The 20,972-nt window shown below is 39.4% G+C and overlaps 1 protein-coding gene across 1 annotated transcript in view; it reads left to right on the forward strand.

Annotated features, from left to right (window-relative positions):
* Window positions 1-347: 347 nt before the first annotated feature.
* Cenpu (centromere protein U) overlaps window positions 348-20,972 on the forward strand; it is a 38,755-nt gene continuing 18,130 nt past the window's right edge. The window contains exons 1-6 of the mRNA XM_046419080.2: window positions 348-458; window positions 3,178-3,226; window positions 5,167-5,284; window positions 9,240-9,345; window positions 14,148-14,208; window positions 14,833-15,084. Coding sequence (XP_046275036.1) covers window positions 418-458; window positions 3,178-3,226; window positions 5,167-5,284; window positions 9,240-9,345; window positions 14,148-14,208; window positions 14,833-15,084 — 627 coding nt within the window. The 5' untranslated portion in view covers window positions 348-417. The remainder of the gene's footprint in view (window positions 459-3,177; window positions 3,227-5,166; window positions 5,285-9,239; window positions 9,346-14,147; window positions 14,209-14,832; window positions 15,085-20,972) is intronic.

Raw genomic sequence — 20,972 nt, forward strand, 5'->3', positions numbered from 1 at the left:
TCAATTGGATTTGGACTCGTCATTTTTTGTCCTGGGCCCACCCTCTGATTCGCGTAAACAGTCCACCTTCCCACCCCCCCTAACCCCGCCCTCGAGGTCTCAGGGCTTTGGAGCTCTTAAAAACTGGTGCGGGATCCCTGGTGAGAGTGAAGGTCCTGTTAACATCAGGTTGAGAGGCGTGGTCTCGGCTCAGTTGTGGTCTTTCGACGCGTCTGGGTTTTCTCTCTTGCTCCGGGTTTTCTCTCTTGCTCCAGGAGGGGCGGGTCCGGGGGCGGGTCCGGGGAAATAAGTCCTGGGCCCGCCCCGGGAAGAGGCCTGGGTGGGGCTTGTGCGCATGCTCGGTCCTGATTGGCTGGTCTAAGCAGCGCTGAGCTCGGCGGGAGTTTCCTGGATCTGGCGGGTTCAGGAACCAGCCCCATGGCTCTGCAGTGGCGGGTTAGGTCCCCGGCGCCGGCAGGGTAAGTGCGGCGGAACCCCAGGCCTGGACCGACTTTGTTTTCCGCTGACGTGGTCTGTACCACGCAGAGTTGTTCTTGCTGCAACTGAAACTTACCCGAGTAATTGCTCAGGGTCTGTTTCCACTTCTGTAAAACCCGGGTAGCAACAGCCCCGGTGTTTATGGTTATCGTGAGATTGCAGGAGTTAACAGTGGGCAGGAGGGAGAACGTTACCTAGTGGTAGTATTGCTTTGTGTGTGTGAGTCTCAGAGTAGTTCAAACAAAATATGCAGCAAATACTTGGAAGTACCTTTCATTTGCCAGACGTTACCTCATGGAGGGAAGTTTACACTCTGGCTGGGCGTCCCTACTCTTATTTTCCAAACGCAGCTGTTTTTGTAGTAGAAACTACAGACCGTAAAGATAAACCAAATTTCTGGCTGGAGGACTAAGCTGCCGCTTGTTATTATTAAATGCCATTCCACAGTGGATCAAGCCACTTATTTTTATCAAAAGGGGCCATGCACTTAAAAATAGATTGCAAAAAATTGATCTAAAAGATTAATTTTTATTGGATGCGTTGGCGAGTGCCCTGCTGGCGATGTCTAAAGCGCATCCAAGGCCTTGTCTGGACCAGGCTAGCAGGTTGCTAGGGAACGCTCCGAAGACCGCACCCCCAAGAGTTCCTCCAGATCCTAGGTCCACCCGCTGGAGAAGGCATCTTTTGTGTGGGGATGGAGCAGGGCACAGCCATGAGTAGATGCTTGTAACCAGTTGAGAAAAATAGAAGAGAATAGAGTAGCCTGGCACCTTAGCTGAAAACGGTTAAACTTTTCTTAATAGGCCAGTATTTCCCCCCCCCCCCGTTTAGGGGGATGAGGGTTGAGATTCATGAAATGTGTTCATACACAGATGCACATACTTTAGAATCTTAAATATGGTTATCACAGATGTTTCCATCTTTTGGAAGCCCCACCTAGAATCCAGCCTAAAGCACGGAGGATCCTTGATGGGATGTTTGAGCCCAGGCAGTTGAAATAGTTTAGATTAAGAAACTTAGGAGATTCTAGTTTTTAGACTTATTTAAATGTTACTTGACTGTGTGATCATTGAACATTTACTTTTTCTGAACCCTAGAATGATAGTCTGTAAAATTGCCGTAAAACTTTCTACCAGGTTTTGAGAATCAAAGCCTGGAACTTGTTAGAAATGCAAAATCCCAGACCTCGCCCCAGGTTTACTAAATCAGACACTGGGCTAGGGATGGGTTGACTCCAAGCAATTTTGTTTTACAAGCCTGTTACGTCATGCTCATGCCTGCTAAAGTCTGAAAATCACTGCTCTAAACAGTTTTCCAATTTTTTCTTTTTCAGTGATTCACAGAAATGATATTTTACATCATATAGTACACACATAACAAAAAGTTTATTAATAAAGTACTATACCCTAAAACAAATAAAAAAATATTTATAAAAAAAGTACTATACCCAGTGCAATCTCATATCTCTATTCTGTACTTTTTTAAAAAAATGCTAAGATGAAAAATCTTTTAAAATATTATAGGGTAATAAAATGAACTACAGATAATTATGTCAGTGTTGAATTACTTGATTTTAGAAATTGTATTATGATTATTCAAGATAATTCCCTCTTTAGGAAAGCCATGTTGAAGTACTCAGGATTAAGGGTGCAGTGTCTTCAGTTTACTATACACACACCACAACAGAGGAAGCAAATGAGACAAAATGTAAACAATTGTTGGATCTGGGTAAACAATATACTGAGTGTGTTTTTATTACTTTTAAGTTTGAAAGTCTATCACACAAAAAAAATACTCAAAGAAATATTGATTTGTCTACCGACAAATGAGTATTTGAAAATTTCAGGTGTAATCTGCATGACGTATTTTAAAGTCAGAGCCTACGTACTGTATTATACCAGAGTATTCCCTGGTACCACTCTGCAGTGCCTGGTATGTGGAGGATACTCAGTAAGTATTCAGTGTCAACTGACAATGTTACTATTAATAATATACTACTATATAATGTTTTTCCCGTCAGTGTTATTTCTAGTTATTATTATAGTCACTAGTGTTACATTTGTTTACTTTAAGCTTGTTGAAATTATGCAGCTTTATCCTTTTTAACCTCAGTGCCCCATGAAGGAATATTAAGGGTTGTAAAGAAGGCAGGCTTTAGATTGGAAGTAATGTAGATTTTAATGCAGGCTTCTTTCCATCCTGGCTGTGTATTGCTTTGGGCAAGTGTACATCTGTAGCATGGGATTTGCTTCTACCTTAAAGGACTATTAGAGTTAAATGAAGAAATGTAGGTACAATAGCCAGGCATAGGTTGGAACAGGTGTTACGTGCCTAGTAAATGTTAGCATGCCTCCTCTTGGCTCAGTTGTGCAGTTGTTGATTGATGAGGACTTCAGGGACAGAATAACAGCAGGATTAGGAGTTCTCCACCTCCTTTAGAGAGAGAAGTGTTATTTTATAAATTGGCGATATGATTTGACCTATAAAAATACAGTTAAATTTGTGGCATACAGGTTCTGCTTGCTAAAAAGGATTTTGCCATAACCTAAATTCCACTGGATGCATGCTATTAATTCAACTAATGAGGAATGTAATTTGGAAAGAAAATGCTTGGAAAGTGTCACAAGTTACAGTGTTTTCCCCAATTACTTAACACATTTACTAACTTTCCCTTTCATGTGTGTGTTTTCTGTTTAATAGTGCAGGATATTCAAAGAATGAATTGGGAAGAACACATCCCATGAAAGACGTAAGTTATCTTTTTACATTTTAGTGTAATTTTCTCACTGTTGACAAAACAAAATAACATTTTGTGGGAACCTGTTTTGTAGACCTCTCTTGGTAAACTCTGTTTTATTATTGGGAAAAAATATATTTCTTTGCTTCCACTTTTTCCAATACGATGGAGAAAAATAACCTTTGTTAACATTTTAGAAAGGGCTTTTTTTCCTATGGCTAAATTGATTTTATTTTCATCCAGATAATTGACATCATGTTAAAATTGTGTCACATATATTTTGCCATTTTTCATACATAGCAATTTTTCCATGTTACAGTTTTCAACACTTGTTTATGACATTCCACTTAGTCCCCATATAGTTTTATCTTTCTTCAGGAGAGAGTTTTAGAATCGGTTAAAGGTAGGTACATTTCTTTAATGCCCATGGTAGCTGATTCCAAATTATTCTCTAGTGGCTTTTCTGGTTGCCTATGGTATTTCACATTCACCCTGAAAAGCACCTACTTTTCAGGTTGCATGAACTTGAGGGTTCTTTTTGGTCTCTATTCTGCCCCTCCCTGTCTGTCTTAAGTGGTCTTGTCTCTGTCCTGACCCTAGCCATCAGAGGATGACACTTAGATTCCTCCTGAAACTCTGGGATCCTCTGTGGACTTGTGCTTTGCTTTCTGCTCCCACCTGCTCAGTGGATGGATTTCTCTCAGCTCTCCTGTCCTACCTGCTACTCCTGATAGCCGAAGTCCAGTGTGCCTTGGGAGGGATTTCTCTAAGCTTTTTAGCTCTGATCCCAGGCTGCCTTAGTTGAAAGTTCCTAATGCCTGGAATGGATTTCTTCTTCTCCCGTCGTCTTCCCTCTGCAAGGCAGCCTGCCTAACAAGTGACTCTAAGGCAAAGGAGGACTCCTTTGCCTTAGAGTGGCACCTCTTTTGTGGCATTCCACCACCAAGTATTCCATGAATGGTTCTTTCACTGAGGTCTATGAGTGGTGACGTTTTTGTTTCATTTGCTGGTTTTTTTGTGTCTCCTGTGTGTCTTCCAGAATTTTCTTATCTGTTAATAGTATCCCTCTACATCTTCCATGCTTCCATGGAAGTTTTCCTCATCTTATGTATGTTTGGGTCTTTCATTAGGATTTAGGATAGCAAACTTCATGGATTTACAAATAGGTCGAACTGTGAACCCTGGTCTGTCCTAGGGCCAGGAGGTTTTTCCCTTTGTGCCTTTGAAAATGTTAATGAACTTTTGGGTATATGACATATTTCTGGGGGAGAGAGCCCATAGCCTTCCCTAGATCAGAGATTTAGGCAAACTGTAAAGCATGTGTGCCAAAACTGACCTGCCACTTGTGTTTGTACAGCCTTGCAAGCTAAGAAGCGTTTTTATAAGAAAGGTATTTATTTATTTATTTGCAGTGTTGGGAATTGAGCCTAGGACTCTGCACACGATGACAAACATAGTGACCTGTGAAAATGATCTAAAATTCAAATTACAGTGCCCATGAGTACAGTTGTATTGGAACGCAGCTAAACTCCTTTTTTTCTGCATTTCCACTATCTGCTTTCACACTTCAGTGACTGAGCTGAGTAGGTACAGCAGAAATATAGTAACCTGTAAAAGCCTACATTATTTACTTTCTAGTTCCTTTTAGAAAAAGTTTGCCAACCCTGCCTTATTATTATCAAAGGCGTCTATATCCCCAGGATTGCTTTGTTTGTTTGTTTGTTTGTTTGTTTTGATGGACACAATGTCATTATTTATTTTTCTGTGATGCTGAGGGTTAAACCCAGTGCCTCACATGTGTGAGGCAAGCGCTATACCCCTGAGCTATCAGCCCAAGGATTGCTTCTTTAGGTAGCACTGATAGCAGGAGTATCCTTGCTAAATAAATTGGCTTTGTAATTTTCTTTGGTTGTGAGCACCAATTCAAAGACTTTGATTTTATTCACTTTTAGAAAGCTGGTCAAAAGCACAGGCCTAATGATACATTTGACTTTGCTGATAATTCTGACATCTCAAGTATTGGCAGCCTTGGTGAAAATGAGAAAGATGATGAACCTTATGAAACCTTTGGTGAGTATTTTAAATCTTTATCCTAAAATAACTTTAAAACATTTATGTTAGGTACAACAAAAATACAGAAGTATTTTCAAATATGTAACCTGCATTTAAATGCAACGTTTTGGAGAATACTTGATAATTTTTATCATACATTGAAATTAAGAACATCATCAAGCCAGGTGCGGTAGCACACCCCTGTAATCCTAGAAGCTCTGGAGGCTGAGACAGAAGAATCATGAGTTCAAAGTTAGTGTCAGCAAAAGTGAGGCGCTAAGTAACTCAGTGAGACCCTGTCTCTAAATAAAATACAAAAGAGGGCTGGGGATGTGGCTCAGTGGTCAAGTGCCCCTGAGTTCAGTCCCTGGGGTACCAAAAAAAAAAGAATATCATCAAAGTAGAACTCTTCTATTAACATTCATTAATATTCTATTCATATCAGGATACTATGTTACTTTGTAACAAGATTAATATAAAATATATTTCTCACATCATACCACTATATAAGGACCTTCAAGAGGAAAAGTAGAGGGACTTTTCCTTTATCGTAAACTCATGAGGCAGGAATGTTTCAAAGGAACCAAGAAGAACTTCACCTGTGTTCCTTAGTGTGAGGTAAATAGGGCTGATACATGGCTGGCCAGTAATCTATGAGCTGTCCCAATGGGCTATTTGTGTCTCAATGTGTCAATGACCAGTCCAGAGACCAAAAATGATGAAGTGCCAAGGGCCCCTGTATGTAGAACAGCGGTAATCAGATATTTTTGCTGCAGTAAGTGTTAAGAGAACTTTGAAAACTTATTTACCATCTCACATATTTTCTATTTGGCTTCTAAAAATTTTCAGCCTACTTTTTTCATGAAACAAAATATATATTCCTGCCAGGTGGCGCACACCTGTATTCCCAGGGGTTCAGGAGACTGAGGCAACGAGGATTACAAGTTCAAAGCCAGCCACAGGAACTTAGCTAGACCCAGTCTCAAAATAAAAAGGGCTCATATGTGGCTCAGTGAGTGAGCGTCCCTGGGTTCAATTCCTGGTAAGGAAAAGAAGAAAAAGAAAAGAAAATATATATTTCATAAGATGAAATAAAATGAGAAGTAATTGTGGGGAGTCACTCTGAATGACCCGTGCCTTCCATCCTGAAGCCATAGGCTCTGACAGATCACTCCATTTCATAGTGACTTGGGTGTCCTCCCAGCTCAGGAAGTTGAGGTCGATAGGTGTCATCCCTTGGGTTGAATTACACTCACCTGTTTCTTGTAACCCTGCCCTTTCTGGCCTTTTTTGGATAGAACTTTCTAAGAACAAATGTCCCCCCCAATAAGAGCCCACTTCCAAACGTGCTCCCTTGCTCTCACCAGCCTCTTGTGACTTTCTCTTGCTCTCCCATTTGGGGAGCCTGAGGCCGAGAGCAGGGAAGCCGTCCTGAAGCTTGTTTAAAGGTAAAGTGTGTGTCTGTGTTTTAGTTGGTGTCCCTGGAAATTCACACCAAGCCACCTTAAGTTCAGCTGCCTGTGCGGGTCAGGGCAGCAAGTAATTAGCACAGAATACATCTTTTATTATGAGTTAAGAAAATTGTTTTAGCTACTTGTCTAAAATATCTAAAAATAGAAGATTCTGTAGGTTTTTAAAATCCACTTGTCTTAATATTCTCAAAAATTTACGCAGCTATTACCATATGTAGTTTCAGAATATTTTTATCATCCTAAAAGAAACCTCATACCTGTTACTAGTCACTCCCTATTTGCTTTTCTTTGATGAAGTGGAGTCACTGGATTTATCATACTTCCATGTTTAAATTTTTGAGGAATTGCCTTGCTATTTTCACAGTGGCTACACCATGTGGACACACAGAGATCCAATTTCCCTGCATCCTCACTATGGTTGTTATTTTCTGGGTTTATTCTTTTTTCTGATAATAGATATTCCCAGGGTTGAGAATGGTATCTCATGGTTTTGGTTTACATTCCCTAATGAGTAATGATGTCAAGCATCTTTTCAACGTGCTTATTGGCCAACTGTATATCTTCACTGAAGAAGTGTCTATTCAAACTCTTTGCCCATTTTAAAATTGGATTGTTTTGTTGTTTAAATTAAGTTGTAGGAATTCATCTTATATGATTGGTTACATATGGAAATTAGGGATTGATCTATTTTTCTCCCTTCCCTCATTGATTTAATCCACAGGACCAGTACAGAATATATTACTAACTTCTGTTGTGAAGTTGATATGCTCCTTATTTAAGCAGCTAGCTGTTTAGAAAAGTTTGTTTGCACTGTCCTGCTAAAATTTGAGGATGAAATCATGGTTTCCTGGCTCTTACCAGATACCACCCCCCACAACTCGCTCCCACACTCCCGCCCGCTCCTGCAGCAATCCCAGGTTTGTCACTACTGGCCACCTCCCTTCCCCTCTCAAGTTTGCTGTCCTTTCCATAAACCCCACCCAGTGTACTGACTCCATTACTCCTCTTTCCTGAACAAGTGGGAACATCCTCCTCTTATAGCATTTCCTTTCTTTGCCTTTCCACCAAGGCCATTTGATCTCTTCCTCTTTAATCTTCTTTGTCTCTTTTTTTCTCCTGGACTGGGAATTGAACCCAGGGCCTTGCACATGCTAGGCAAGCGCTCTACCACTGAGCTATGTCTCCCAGTCCTTTCCTTCCTCATTTAAGTTTACTTTTTTATACTACCTAAATCCAGAGTAAAGAAAAGAGAAAGAGAAATGAGGAGGTCTGACATCTTTCCCCAAAGGGCATTCATTCACAAATGTTGAGTGCCCACCAAATGCTAGGAATTTAGTGAGTAATAGTCCCAGGAGTAGACCAACCACCCTAAACATGTAGAATTTATAATAAATGCAGTGGTCTCCTGAATAGAGCATATAATGTTCCAGAGGGGTGAGCAAATAAAATATTAGATTTCCTCTTCATATATATATATAAAATTAAAATATTCCCATTAATATATAAATACAGGAATGCAGATTTATAATTTAAATATCCAGGTAGTTACTGGTGTTATGGTTAAAATTTTTTATTGAGGTGTGATATCAAAAACATTTGGAGGAGCTGGGGTTGTAGCTCAGTGTAGAGTGCTTGCCTAGTGTGTGTGAGGCACTGGGTTCAATTCTCAGCACTGCATATAAATAAATGAACAAAAAGGTCCATCAACATCTAAAAGAAATATTTTTTCAAAAAATTTGGAAAGTGGCCTGTGTAACTGATTTGTAACTTGTCAGCCATTTTGTTTCTTTTTCTTTTTTTTTTTTTTTTTTTTTTTTTTTTGTACCAGGAATTGAACTCTGGGGGCACTTGGCCACCAAGCAACATCCCCAGCCCTCTTTTGTATTTTATTTAGAGACAGGGCCTTTCTGAGTTGGTTAGTGCCTCCCCATTGCTGAGGCTTGTTGAGAGCCACAGCCGAGTTGGGATGGCGCCTGGCATTTTGCCAGAAGGAGTGGTTGAAAGGTGACACCAGTGAGCCATTAGGATGATGATAATTAAGTTAAGCTGTGTATAATTGCTGTGACTGGATGATGCTGTGTATTCAGTTGTATATAGACCTCTGCTGTCCGGTAATAGGGCGGCTCCTGCTGCCTGCCTCGGGCACCCGCTATTTTTGAGTTCTCGCGGGCCCTTGAGTGCTCCTGGAGCCCTCTTGAGGGCGGAGAGAGTTCCCGGGGAGTGCCGGTGAGAGTTCGGGCAATAAAGGAGTTCCTGTTTGAACCTACAAGTGCCTCGTGGCATCTTGGTTATTTTGTGCCCAGCCAGACTGTGGCAGAGGCTGGCTTTGAACTTGAGATTCTCCTGCCTCAGCCTCCCAAACCACTGGGATTATATTCATGCACCTCTGTGTTCAACTCTTGTCAGCCATTTCAACAAACATTTTGTATTCCACTGTAAAGGAATAAACTCAAATACTTCCCAGACAGCCAGACTCTTAAGGTTGTGTCTGTGTTTCACAGATCCTCCGTTACACAGCACGGCTATATATGCTGATGAAGCAGAATTTTCCAAACACTGTGGATCATCCATGCCTTCAACTCCCCAAGGAAAAGGAGGAAAGAAAAGGTATGGTAAAATTTCAAGCAGTTTTTGTTTATTTGTGCTTAATGGGATTTCTGAGCAACTCTTTAAGATAGAAGCTAATAAAACTAAAGTTGTTTCAAGATCTTTTGAGACAATTTGTTATGTTCTTCCTCAAGAGAATAGAGATATAACCACTTAATTTTTCAATAATTGATATTACTAATAATTATAATAATTGACATAATTGACACCTGATTGTCTAGGAAACATGTTGTCTTTATTGATACAAGTTAAATTTAGAAACTAGAGGGCAGGAGTATTGGTGTCATGATAAGCAAATGTCTTGGCTTTGCTCAATGGCCCTGTGTTCTTTAGTGCTATTCTAAGTTTTATTTATTACAGATTTTGCATATTTCCTAAGTTTATTCCCAAGTAATTTGTCTTTTTTTGTATTTGGCAATTTATATAAATGGGGTCTTCCATTTTATGTTCTCAGTTGTGGTTGATCGTTTATGTGAAAGCTATGAATTTCTTACATTAATGTTTTTAAGTTAATTCAGTTTTAGAAATTAAGCATTTATTCTATGCCAAATACTGTGTTTGATATTGAACACTAAAGATGTTTCTAAGAATATCTTCTTGATGGTATATTTAATAATGAGTTGTGAATTATATTGCAATTCATCTATTATAAAAATTAGGTGTCTTACTATTTAACCTTCATCGTAGATTTTCTGTATTAAAGCATTGCATTCCTGGGATAAAAAACAACCCTACTTTGGTTTGGCCTCTTTGCTGATCTTCAAATTCCTAAATATACACTACCTCGGGGCTTTTGCAGGTTCTATTCTTTGTGACTGGGTGGCCCACTATCTTTGCATGCTTCCTTTGGGATTTCAGGCACCACCAGATCAAGCAGTCTTCCAGTACCTCCCAGAAAATACCACCTTCTTTCGTCTTTACTCTTTTTTTCCTCATAGCTTTTACCTCTACCCAACCAATATTTAATTCTTATGTTTTAATTGGTTCATTGTCTCTGTCCACAATGGAAACTTAAGACAGAGTAGGACTTAGTTCTACAGTTCATTGCTGTACATCAGGTTCTTAGAACTCAACCTGGCACCTGATACACACTCTGTGAATATTTGAATTCATCTTCCTGTGTACAGTGTAGTGACATGGCTAAGGTGACTGACCTTGGACCCACTGTGCTGGGTTCAGATATTCTGCCACTACCAAGTATTTGACCTTGGGAAAGACATTTAACCTCCAGGTTCCTTCATCTGGAAAGTGGGATGGTAATGCAACCTACCTTCTGCAGTTCAGATGAATTCATCCCCTTAAGTTCTTCAAACAGATAGGTATGTAGTAAACTTTCAAATGTTAGATTTTTTTTATTGTTTTTTCCACAAGCATTTACTGAGCATAGACTAGGTACCTCTGTATTAGACTCTAGGTTTACAATAATGTCTCTCTCTCGGACCATAAGGCACTGTACTAAGAAATGGGATAGTAAGATAGAGGGAACCTGCATCTTGATGACGGGGCTGCTATACCAGCCCTAAGTTGCTTCTGAAGTTTTGCTAAGAGGTAAAGAAAGTGTCTTGTTTCAGCCATATTCTATTTTTACATCGATACTACTCCTATCTAATAAACTTGGTAAAGAGTTTTGCCATTATCCTAAAAGCAGTTGAAGAATTTTAAGGAGAGAGTGACATGATCAAACCTGCACTTTAAAATGATCTCTCCTACTGCCATGTGAGGAATGGATATAAAAGGGGCAAGAGTGGAATGGACAGACTAGTTTGGAGTCTGTTTTAATAGTCGGTGCAGGGACTAGGGTAACTGCAGCAGAGATGGAGAGGAGCTCAAGCAGAGTTGTAAAGCACATCAGCAGGGCTTGGTGCCGTGTTGCTCCAGGAGGGTGGAGAAGAGTTCCTGGCATAGGCAGCTCCCAGGTTTCTAGCTTGTATAAATGGATTGCTGGGGGTGCCATTGACAAAGATGAGGGTTGCTAGGAGATTGAGTTTTGTAGGGAGATCATGGATTTGATAGGCAGAGGTCAAAGAGACCATTGTCTGTTGAGTCTGGAGCTCAGAGTAGAAGGCTAAGCTGGAGGGAAACTGAAGTTATTGTATATAGATGGTACGAAACCCACTTTTGAGATGGCAAGAAAATCCAGCAACAGTCAGGCACTGTGGTGCATGCTGTAATCTCAATTCAGGCTCAGAAGGGTGAAATAAGAGGATCTTGAGTTAAAAGGCAGCCTCAGCAACTTAGCCATGCCCTAAGCAACTTAGTGAGATCCTGTCTAATCACTAAATAAAAAATTAAAAAGGGCTAGGGATGTGGCTCGGAGGTTAAGTGGCCCTGGGTTCAATCCCTGACATCCTCCCACCCCCCCCCCCCAAAAAAAAAAAAAAAAACAACCAGCATCTTCTGTCCAGGTAAAGGAAAGGGGGAGAGAGAAAAGGTAGCAAGAGGAGAAAGAAAAAACAAGGAGGGTTTATTCACAAAAGTACTGGTGTCTATGTGAGAGAGAAAGAATGAGAATAAGCAGGGGCTGGGGATGTGGCTCAAGCAGTAGCACACTCGCCTGGCATGCGTGCGGCCCGGGTTCGATCCTCAGCACCACATACAAACAAAGATGGTGTGTCTACCGATAACTAAAAAATAAATATTAAAAAAATTCTCTCTCTCTCTCTCTTTAAAAAAAAAAAAGAGAGAATAAGCAGGTGATAAATGCAGCTAGGAAGCAGAGTAGGGTGAGGGCTGACATGTCCATTAATGAGGAGGATGTTCTTGGTAACCTTGGTTTTGGTCTCCTGCTAAGTCTAAACAAAAGACATCATTTGGGACCATAAGACAGGATTTATGTATAATACAAAAGGAAGTCAGGGCAGGAGGGGGCACTGGGGGGAGAGATCACCAGCATTTCCTAGGACTCATGGAGATGGCAGCCACCAGTCCTTCAGATCCTCCCAAGGGACTTTCAGTTGTCTTCTTCCTTAACTTCTCCTTCCCTGTCTTAGGTTTAGGTGGCCCTGCTTTTAGCCCTCTCTTTGCCACCCACCCCCAACTTACATGGTTTTAACTACCTGTATGCCATTGTATCCTGAGTCCGTCTCTCTTGTCCAGCTTTCTTCCTGAGCAGGGATTGGTGCTGTGTTGCTCCAGGAGGGTGGAGAAGGATGTCCTGCTCCTATCTCCCTAGATGCCCACAGGCATTCAGACTCAAAAGGCAAAACTGAGCTCCAGCCTTTTCAAGGAGTCAACAAACTCCTTGTGTGTTTTCTAGATTAATGATCCTGCTGTCCATCCAGTCACGTAAAATCCAGCCATCTGGGAATCATTCTGGCATGTTCTGTGCCATGAATCTTACTGCTTCTGGTCTTCATGCCTCTGCCATCTCCCTGCAGCTGCTGTCACAGGCCACTCTCACATGCTCCCTGCAGTTGTTTCCTGCCAGGGAATCCTGAATCACCCTCTCCTCTGTTTCCTCTAGTTCCCAGATGGACTCTTATCTCTATTCCTACCACATTTTAGGGGCTCTCCATTGACCACTTGCATGGCATGGAAGGCCCCTGTGCCAGATTGAATCCTTAGATAAGTAGATACTGAAAAAAAGAAGGAATGGAAGAGGTTTGTTAAAACATCTGTGAAAGTTGAAGTTGGGTGAATCAGATTGGCCAGAGATGGTTCTGGCTAACCTCCCAGGGAACCCTGGAGGAAAGGTTGCCTGTTGAGGGACAACTATACTAGGCAGAGATGACCAGGCCCAAGAACACTCATCATGCTGTTAGTGGCCCAAGACTGCTCACAGATGCTTCAGGGGATCCCAGGACTCTGTCTGAAGGCTGCCCGCTAACTGTAGGGAGATCTGAGCATCCTGCCTTTGGGGCTCTCTCTGTCTTCTCCAGTTATATCCTATGACTTCTTTCCTAGCATTTTCTTCTCTGGAACAACACATTCTTTCTGTACTGTTTTGTTTCTCGAATATGCCAGGCTGTTTTAAACCACCATGCTTTTACATTTATATTTCTTCTACCTAAATGCCCATCCTCATACTGCTATGCCTAGAAAAGTATTTTTACAAGTCAACTCAAGTGTCCCAGCCATGCTGCCTTTCCTAATTCCCTAGTCAGGTGTACACATCTTCTCTGTTGGGTGCTTGCCAAGTTATCCTTTTGCACCGCCTTTGGCTTTCCTACCAGGCAGTGAACCCTATAAAGGAAGGTGGTGCTCTGATTTTTAAAGTAGTTGTGTGCATCACACTTTGCCTTTTTTGAATGATGTGAAACATTTGTTATATTGAATTGGATAAAAAGATAAAAAAAAGTTCTCACTTCTCATCAGAAGTTGGGGTTATTTTTCCTTGCCAAGGACAAAAGAAGCTATTTCCTTTTCTATCACCTAACGATGAGCCTTGTGGATTAGCTTTTAGTACCAACAATGGTCCATGTTCTTGGATGTGGTTCCTTAGAAGGAGGGGTGCCCTCAGACATACCACAAAGTGTTCAAGTAATGGACCACTGATCCTCGCCTGCCTAGGATAAACTGATGTAGCCTGGGTTTGGGAAGCTGTGGGCAACAGCTTGGGAGGTGACAGGCCTCGCCATGATGAGTAGATATCTTCTCATTAAATGAGCCTGTTTTCATGTTGGATGAACAAATTATAGAAGACATATGAATGAAAGTCAAATGTGGGGCTAGAGATAGCTCAGTTGGTAGAGTGCTTGCTTCACATGCACAAGGCCATGGGTTCAATCCCCAGCACCACAAAAGGGAAAAAAAAAAAAAAGTCAAATGTGTACAAGATACTGATGCCTTGTTCTTTGGCACAGCTCAAACACTTCTGAAAATGAAGCAAGTGAAAATGAATCTATAAAAAATAGTGCAAAAAAGGTATGTAGGAGTATTATTTCTTCTTAATTTGTAAGGTATATCATACTTTATTTATATTGGATGCAAATAGAGAAAACTGTTCTGTAAACTATCTCATTTCCTATTTAGATTTGATGGAAGTAGGGAAAATATTCTGTAACCACACTTTCCACTGATGGTGTATGTTTTGAAAATACTTTTATGGACTGAGGTTGTAGCTCTCGCATGTGTGAGGCACTGAGTTCGATCCTCAGCACCACATAAAAATAAATAAAAATAAAGATATTGTGTCCATTTACAGCTAAAAAATATTTTTAAAAAAAGAAAGTACTTTTATAATAAAACGAAGTATTTTTATAACTGAAGTATATTTTACTAAAGAAGTCTCAGATCTCTATGTTCCTAGTCAGTTTTCATGGCATTTATATTAAACACACTTTAGTGATTAGTTTGTGATTTACAAAGACAGAATTCTGGGGCATCAGTGGTCTTTAGTCTAGGTCTGTCCTAGCCATTGATCATGTCGCCATTTACCTATTAGGTTCAGTTCTTAAGTTTGAGAAATGTGAACTCTGTAGTTTTCTATTAAAATAAGAATCAAAAGCATTTGTGTTTTCTAAGGCAGTAATGCTGTTTTCCTCATAGCCAAGAAAACTCAAGCCCATTAGTGAGTCGGAAAGCAGTGAAGAAGATAACGTAAGAAGAAAAGTTAAGTTGGCAGAGAAAGTAAGTACACAGCCACACACAGCTGCTCCAGATGTGGCCTCTTCAGGATGTGCGGAGGCCTCTTCAGGATGTGCGGAGAAGCCAGCTGAATCAGTCCCTCCTCAAAGTCTGGGACCCCTCAGGGACCAGTCCTCTGTTGAAAAAGAGAGTCATGCAACACAAAGTCAACTGGTACGTGCAGAGAAAAAAGTTTATTGAAAAATGAGAGGAAAGTAAAGCATTTTCTTTCTTTATGTCTTTAAAATTTTTTTTTTATTAAAAATAATGAATTTTGGGCTGGGGTTGTGGCTCAGTGGTAGAGCGCTCGCCTAGCAAGTGTGAGGCCCTGGGTTCAATCCTCAGCACCACATAAAAATAAATAAATAAAGGTATTGTGTCCAACTATAACTAAAAAATAAATATTAAAAAAATGAATTTCATTATTTTTATTAAAAATAATGCTTATTTTAGAAAACCAGAAGATATGTAAAGGAAGATAAATTCACCTACACTTCCATAACCCCAAAATAATCATGTTTTTTCCTCCATACATCTAGCTCTTTCATTGTGCCTTTCTCTCTAAAAGAGATCACTACTTGACATTACGTTTTCTACAGTGTCATTTTCATGAGTGCATAACATTCCATTCATGGAAGTGCCATAGTATAGTTGGATAGTTAATTTTTTTTTTTTTTTTTGTGGTGCTGGGGATTGAACCCAGGGTCTTGGGCGTGCCAGGCAAGTACTCTACCAACTGAGCTATAGTTAATGTACCAACCCCAGCCCTAGTTAATCTCTTATTGGTGAACAATCGCAATTTTAAAAATTTTTGGTGCTTTGATAGGGCTGGGGTTGTGGCTTAGTGGTAGAGCACTTGCCTAGCATGTGTGAGGCACCGGGTTCAATCCTCAGCACCACATAAAAATAAATAAATAAATAGATAAAGGTATTAAGTCTATCTACAACTAAAAAAATATTTTTAAAAAAATTTGGTGCTTTGACAAATTTCTTACAGCTCAATCTGTGCATACCCTTGATCATTTCCTTAGGGAAAAAATCATTCTCATATATATTTAAAGATAAAATAAAATGCAATTGCCAGTGGGGGTGGGGGATCACTCTCACAAGATTTCTGGTCATATTTGTTCTGAGGTTTTTAACACATAATATCTTTTGATTGTGTTTTTCATATGCCATTTCATTCAGTTGGCTTAATGTTTTGAGTAAATAATTCATTCTTGTGTTTGAAAAATGTTTCTTCTCTGTCTTCTGGCTTCCAGCTTCCCACTTACTAAACACAGGCAGATAACATCATGATTAATTTCTATATGTTCTTAGAGTTTTCGTCTTCATATACAAATATGAATGTATTTTTTTTTTCTTCTTATACAAATAGAAATATATTACACAGGAGGGTCTGTCTTGGTGACGTCCATGAGTACTTTAACTTTGTAGTTGTTGAATATATTTTTCTGTAAATATGAGTTGAGGTCAAGGCAGTTGATAGTGCAGTTCAGATATTGTGTCTCCTTCCTGTGGTTACTTCTTTTTATTATTGCTTTGGGGAAGGGGATGGTAGTCTATATCTATCCGTTACATAGAGAGGATGTCTGTTAACTTCACAGCTTCGTGGATTTTCTTTAGTTCTTTGAAGCTTGGGCTGTTTTTTTTTTTTTTAACCCAAAACTTTTTATTAATATTTTTAATCAAGAGCTCATAATTGGGTACATATATGGGGTATGATGTGATGTTTTGATACATGTACATGATGAAGAATGATTAAATCAAGTTAATATATCTATAATCTTTTTGTGGTGAAATGTCTGAAATTTACTCAGCTATTTCTCAAAATACACATTATTTTTTAACTGTAGTCACTAGGCTGTGCAATACAGTCTAAACATATTCTTTCTGTCTAACTGAAACTTGCTTCCTTTAGCCAACATCTTGGTGCCCCTGCCCTGGCCTCTGGTAGCCACCATTCTATTCTCTATATAGCTGTTTTTAATTACATGCTTATTTAAAGTTGTTTCATCTTTTAAATGAATGGCTTCTGTTATCTTTATGGAATTTTCCCCTTTAATGTCTTATAATATTTTTTGTCTTGAAAATCTATATGGTCTGATGTTAGCATGGCCAGAGGTGCTTTCTTATGTTTCCTTTGCATGGTGAATCTTTTTTTATCCATTTACATTCAGTCTGTGGGTTGTTTGTTTGTTTGTTTGTTTTGTTTTGTTTTTTTGCCTTTAGAATATATTTTTTATAGACAATTTAACAATCTCTCCCTTTTAATTGGATTGCTTGATATATTTAGTTTTTAAATTAACATTTTTTACTAGTACATTAAAATTATAATATATAACAGAGGATTATTAAGCCATATTTCTACCTGCACCAATCTCATTCCACAGTACATTCCCTCCCCTTCTCCTTCCCCCACTCCTCTTATTCTACTGACCTCCCTTCTAATACTGGTATTTTAATTAGTATACTATAATTATAGCTGGGATTCCTTGTGGTATATTTATTTGTACATGGACACAGCATAATTTGGTGGATTTTGTTCCCCAGTACTTGTAGTTACTGATAGGTTAGGTTTTGAACCCACTGTCTTGTTATTTATTTTCCATCTGTCCCTTCTGTTTCTTTAGCTTTGTTGCTCCTCTAAAAATACATTTATTTCAATGTAATTTTAAACATGGTTAGGTTCAAGTTGACCCACTTACTCCTTGTTTTACATTTACTTCTCTATATTTTTGATCTTTTGTTACTAATTTTGGTTTCTTTACGTATTTTGTTGTTGTTCTCTATTGGCTTCTTAGCCACTTTTAAGTTTTTATTTTTAGTATGTTAAAAATATAGATCCTTAAATTAACAAAGTTTATTACTACTTTATGTATTTCTCCTATTAATTACTATTCACTATATAAATGTATTACGTAACAACATTATATTTCCATTTATTCACCCCATCCTCTGCCATTTTGCTCATATGTTTTAATTCTACTTAAATTATAAATCTAACTTTACAATGTTGTCATTTTTGCTTGTAACAATTATCTTTTAAGGAAATTATAAAGGGAAAAATATAGTCTTTACTCACTTGTCTTCCTGTTCTTTTACCATCTTGTAAATATGTATTTCTATCTAATACCTTTTCCCTTCAGACTATAGAACATCATCTGGCATTTCTCTGCTGGTGACAGATTCTCTCAGATTTTGTTTATCTAAAACTGTTTCACTCTACCACCCCCCAATTGACCATGTGCATGCAAGTTATATTGGCAAAAAATAATGCCACAGCCACTAGAAGCTGCAAGAGACAAAAAATCTCCAAGATGGCAACTACTGAGCTACATAGTCTCATCCCTTACTTTAAAGCATATCTTTAATATGTTCCTTTTCTTTGGCTGTTGTTGAGATTATGTCTTTATCCTTAGTTTTCATCATTTTAACTTTGATATGGCTATGTATTATATTGTATTTATCTTACATGGGGCTTGATGAGTTTTTCAGATCTGTAAATCAGGGAAATTTCATTCAGTATTTCTTCAAATACAGTTTTCTTGTGGTTCTCGCTCTCTTCATTTTGAAGTTGTATTTATTTTAAATCACAAGATTTTTTTAGTCAGGTCCCTGAGACTTTGGTCCTTTTAAAATCTATTTTCTCTGTAATCTGCAAATTGGATAGAATTTTATTGTTCTGTCTTCAAATTCACTATTTTTTGCCATTATAGCTTGCAATTAAGTCCATATGGATTGGGCTGAATGGTGCTCCTCGCCAAAAGATTTGCCTATGTCCAATTCCAGATTACTCTGTATTTCGTGGGTGTGCCCAAATGTCTTCACAAGAATCCTTGTAAGAGAGGCAGAGGAAGATTAGACAGAGAAGACAATGTGAAGACAGAGGAAGAATTGAGTGATATGGCTTAAGTCTAGGAATGCCACAGCCACTAGAAGCTGAAAGAGTTTCCCTCAGCCCCCTGGAGAGAGCGCTATCCTGCTGATGCCTCTGTTTTTTTGGCCCATTGGAGCTAATTTCCAAAATTCTAGTCTTCATAACTCTCAGAGGATAAATTTCTGCTGTTTTGAGGTACCAAGTTTGTGATAGTTTGTTATAGCAGACACAGGCAACTGATGTACCACCTAATGATTTTTCTCTTTCTAGCTATGTGCTTTTGCTTCCAAAATTTACATTTAGCTCTTTTCTTGTAATTTCTGTTTCTCTGAGGAGATTTTCTATTGAGTTATGACCATCATTTCCTTTACCTCCTTAAAACATAATTATGATAGCTGCTTTAAAATCTTTGTTTTCTAACTGCATTATCTGGGCTTCTTCAGATCAGTTTCTGTTGGGTGCATTTTTTCTGTCTTGACTATGGGTCATATTTTCCTGTGTGATAATTTTTAATCTAATAGATATATAATAGACATTGTTGTTGATTGGTTTTTGAGGCACTGAATTCTATGTCATCTTGTGAGTATTGTTACCTTTTATTTTAGCAGGTTTGGCTAATCATCGTGAAGTTCTGTAGGCTTTGTTGGGGATGGTTTGTGAAAAATCCTGAGGTGTTTTCTAAATACTTCTAATTTTAGACTCACCTCTGTATATGTTCTCAGTTACTGTGTAACAAATTACTGCAGAAGTAGTGGGTTGACCTCATATGCACAAGACCCTGGGTTCAATCCCCAGCACCACACACACACACACACACACACACACACACAAAGAGGTTGAAATAACTTGTTTATTACCTCACATTTTCTTTTACTTTTTTTTAAATATTTATTTTTTAGTTTTACACAATGCCTTTATTTTGTTTTATTTTTTATGTGGTTCTGAGAGGGCCTCGCACATGCTAGGTAAGAGTTCTACAGCTGAGCCACAACCCCAGCCCTATTACCTCACATTTTCTATAGGTTAGAAGTCCACCCTCTACTCAGCTTGATTCTCTACTCAGGGTCTCATACAGCTGAAATCAAGGTCTATGGCAGGACTGAAATCTCATCTGAGACTCAGGGTCTTCATCTAAGATTTTGACTGAGGTCCTTATTTTCTCTCTAGTTGGAAGCTGTGTAGCTTTCAGCTCCACAGGCTGCCCTCAGGCACTAGTCATGTGACCCTTTTTCAGCAAGGCCTGTTCCTCTTCAAAGCCAGCCAGACACCTCTGCAGGATACCACAGCAGGGTCTTATGTGATACTTGCAATCAAGGGAGCAATGCCCATCAGGCACAAGTGCCACCCACACTCAAGGGCAGTTTGATTATACAAGTTACCCAAGTTATCTTAGAATTCTGCTCACCATAGTCTCCACTCTGGCTCACTGGTGGACCTGGTCAGAGATTGGTTTTAGGCTTTGATAGGGTGGCTCTAGAACAGGCCTTACTCTAGGGCAGTGTTTCTCAACCTGTTTTCATTATTATCCTCCCTAAGAAGGTTTTTTTTTTGGGGGGGAGGGGGTTACTGGGGATTGATCTCAGGGATACTTGGCCACTGAGCCACATCCCCAGCCCTATTTTGTATTTAGAGACAGTGTCTCACTGAGTTGCTTAGCGCCTCACTGTTGCTGAGGCTGGCTTTGAACTCTCAATCCTCCTTTCTGAGCCTTCCAAACTGCTGGGATTACAGGTGTGCACTACTGCGCCTGGGTCCTAAGAAGCTTTTTTAAATAGGCATTTTTCCTCCTTATCATCCTCCCCCCAAACACAGTGAACCAGTTTTTGCCCCATGGAGAGCAATATGGTCTTGTCTGAGAGCGCATGCTCTAATAGTTTATAGTTCTTATCCCTAAGTATGGATCCTTCTGCCTGACCACTTGTCAGTGAGAGCTCTGCAATTAGCCACTTGTCAGTACAGTAAACCAGTTAGCCATTTGAGAGCTCTGCATTTTCTACATCTAATTTCCTTGTCTTCTATTATCTGTTAGGTTGTTAATCCCACGATAACCCCTTTCTTATAAACTTTCTGTAGTCTCGCCCTTCATGTGTGTATATAGTACTTATTTGAGGACTTTCTGGGGACCCCCACACAAACTCCTGATGCTCCGAATAGCTTATTCCAACTGCATCAGCTGCCCCCG

This window comes from Marmota monax, unplaced genomic scaffold (genome assembly GCF_021218885.2).
Source record: "Marmota monax isolate L192 unplaced genomic scaffold, Marmota_monax_Labrador192_F-V1.1 WCK01_AAM20220418_F8-fsc00113, whole genome shotgun sequence".
In the NCBI taxonomy this organism is placed as follows: domain Eukaryota; kingdom Metazoa; phylum Chordata; class Mammalia; order Rodentia; family Sciuridae; genus Marmota; species Marmota monax.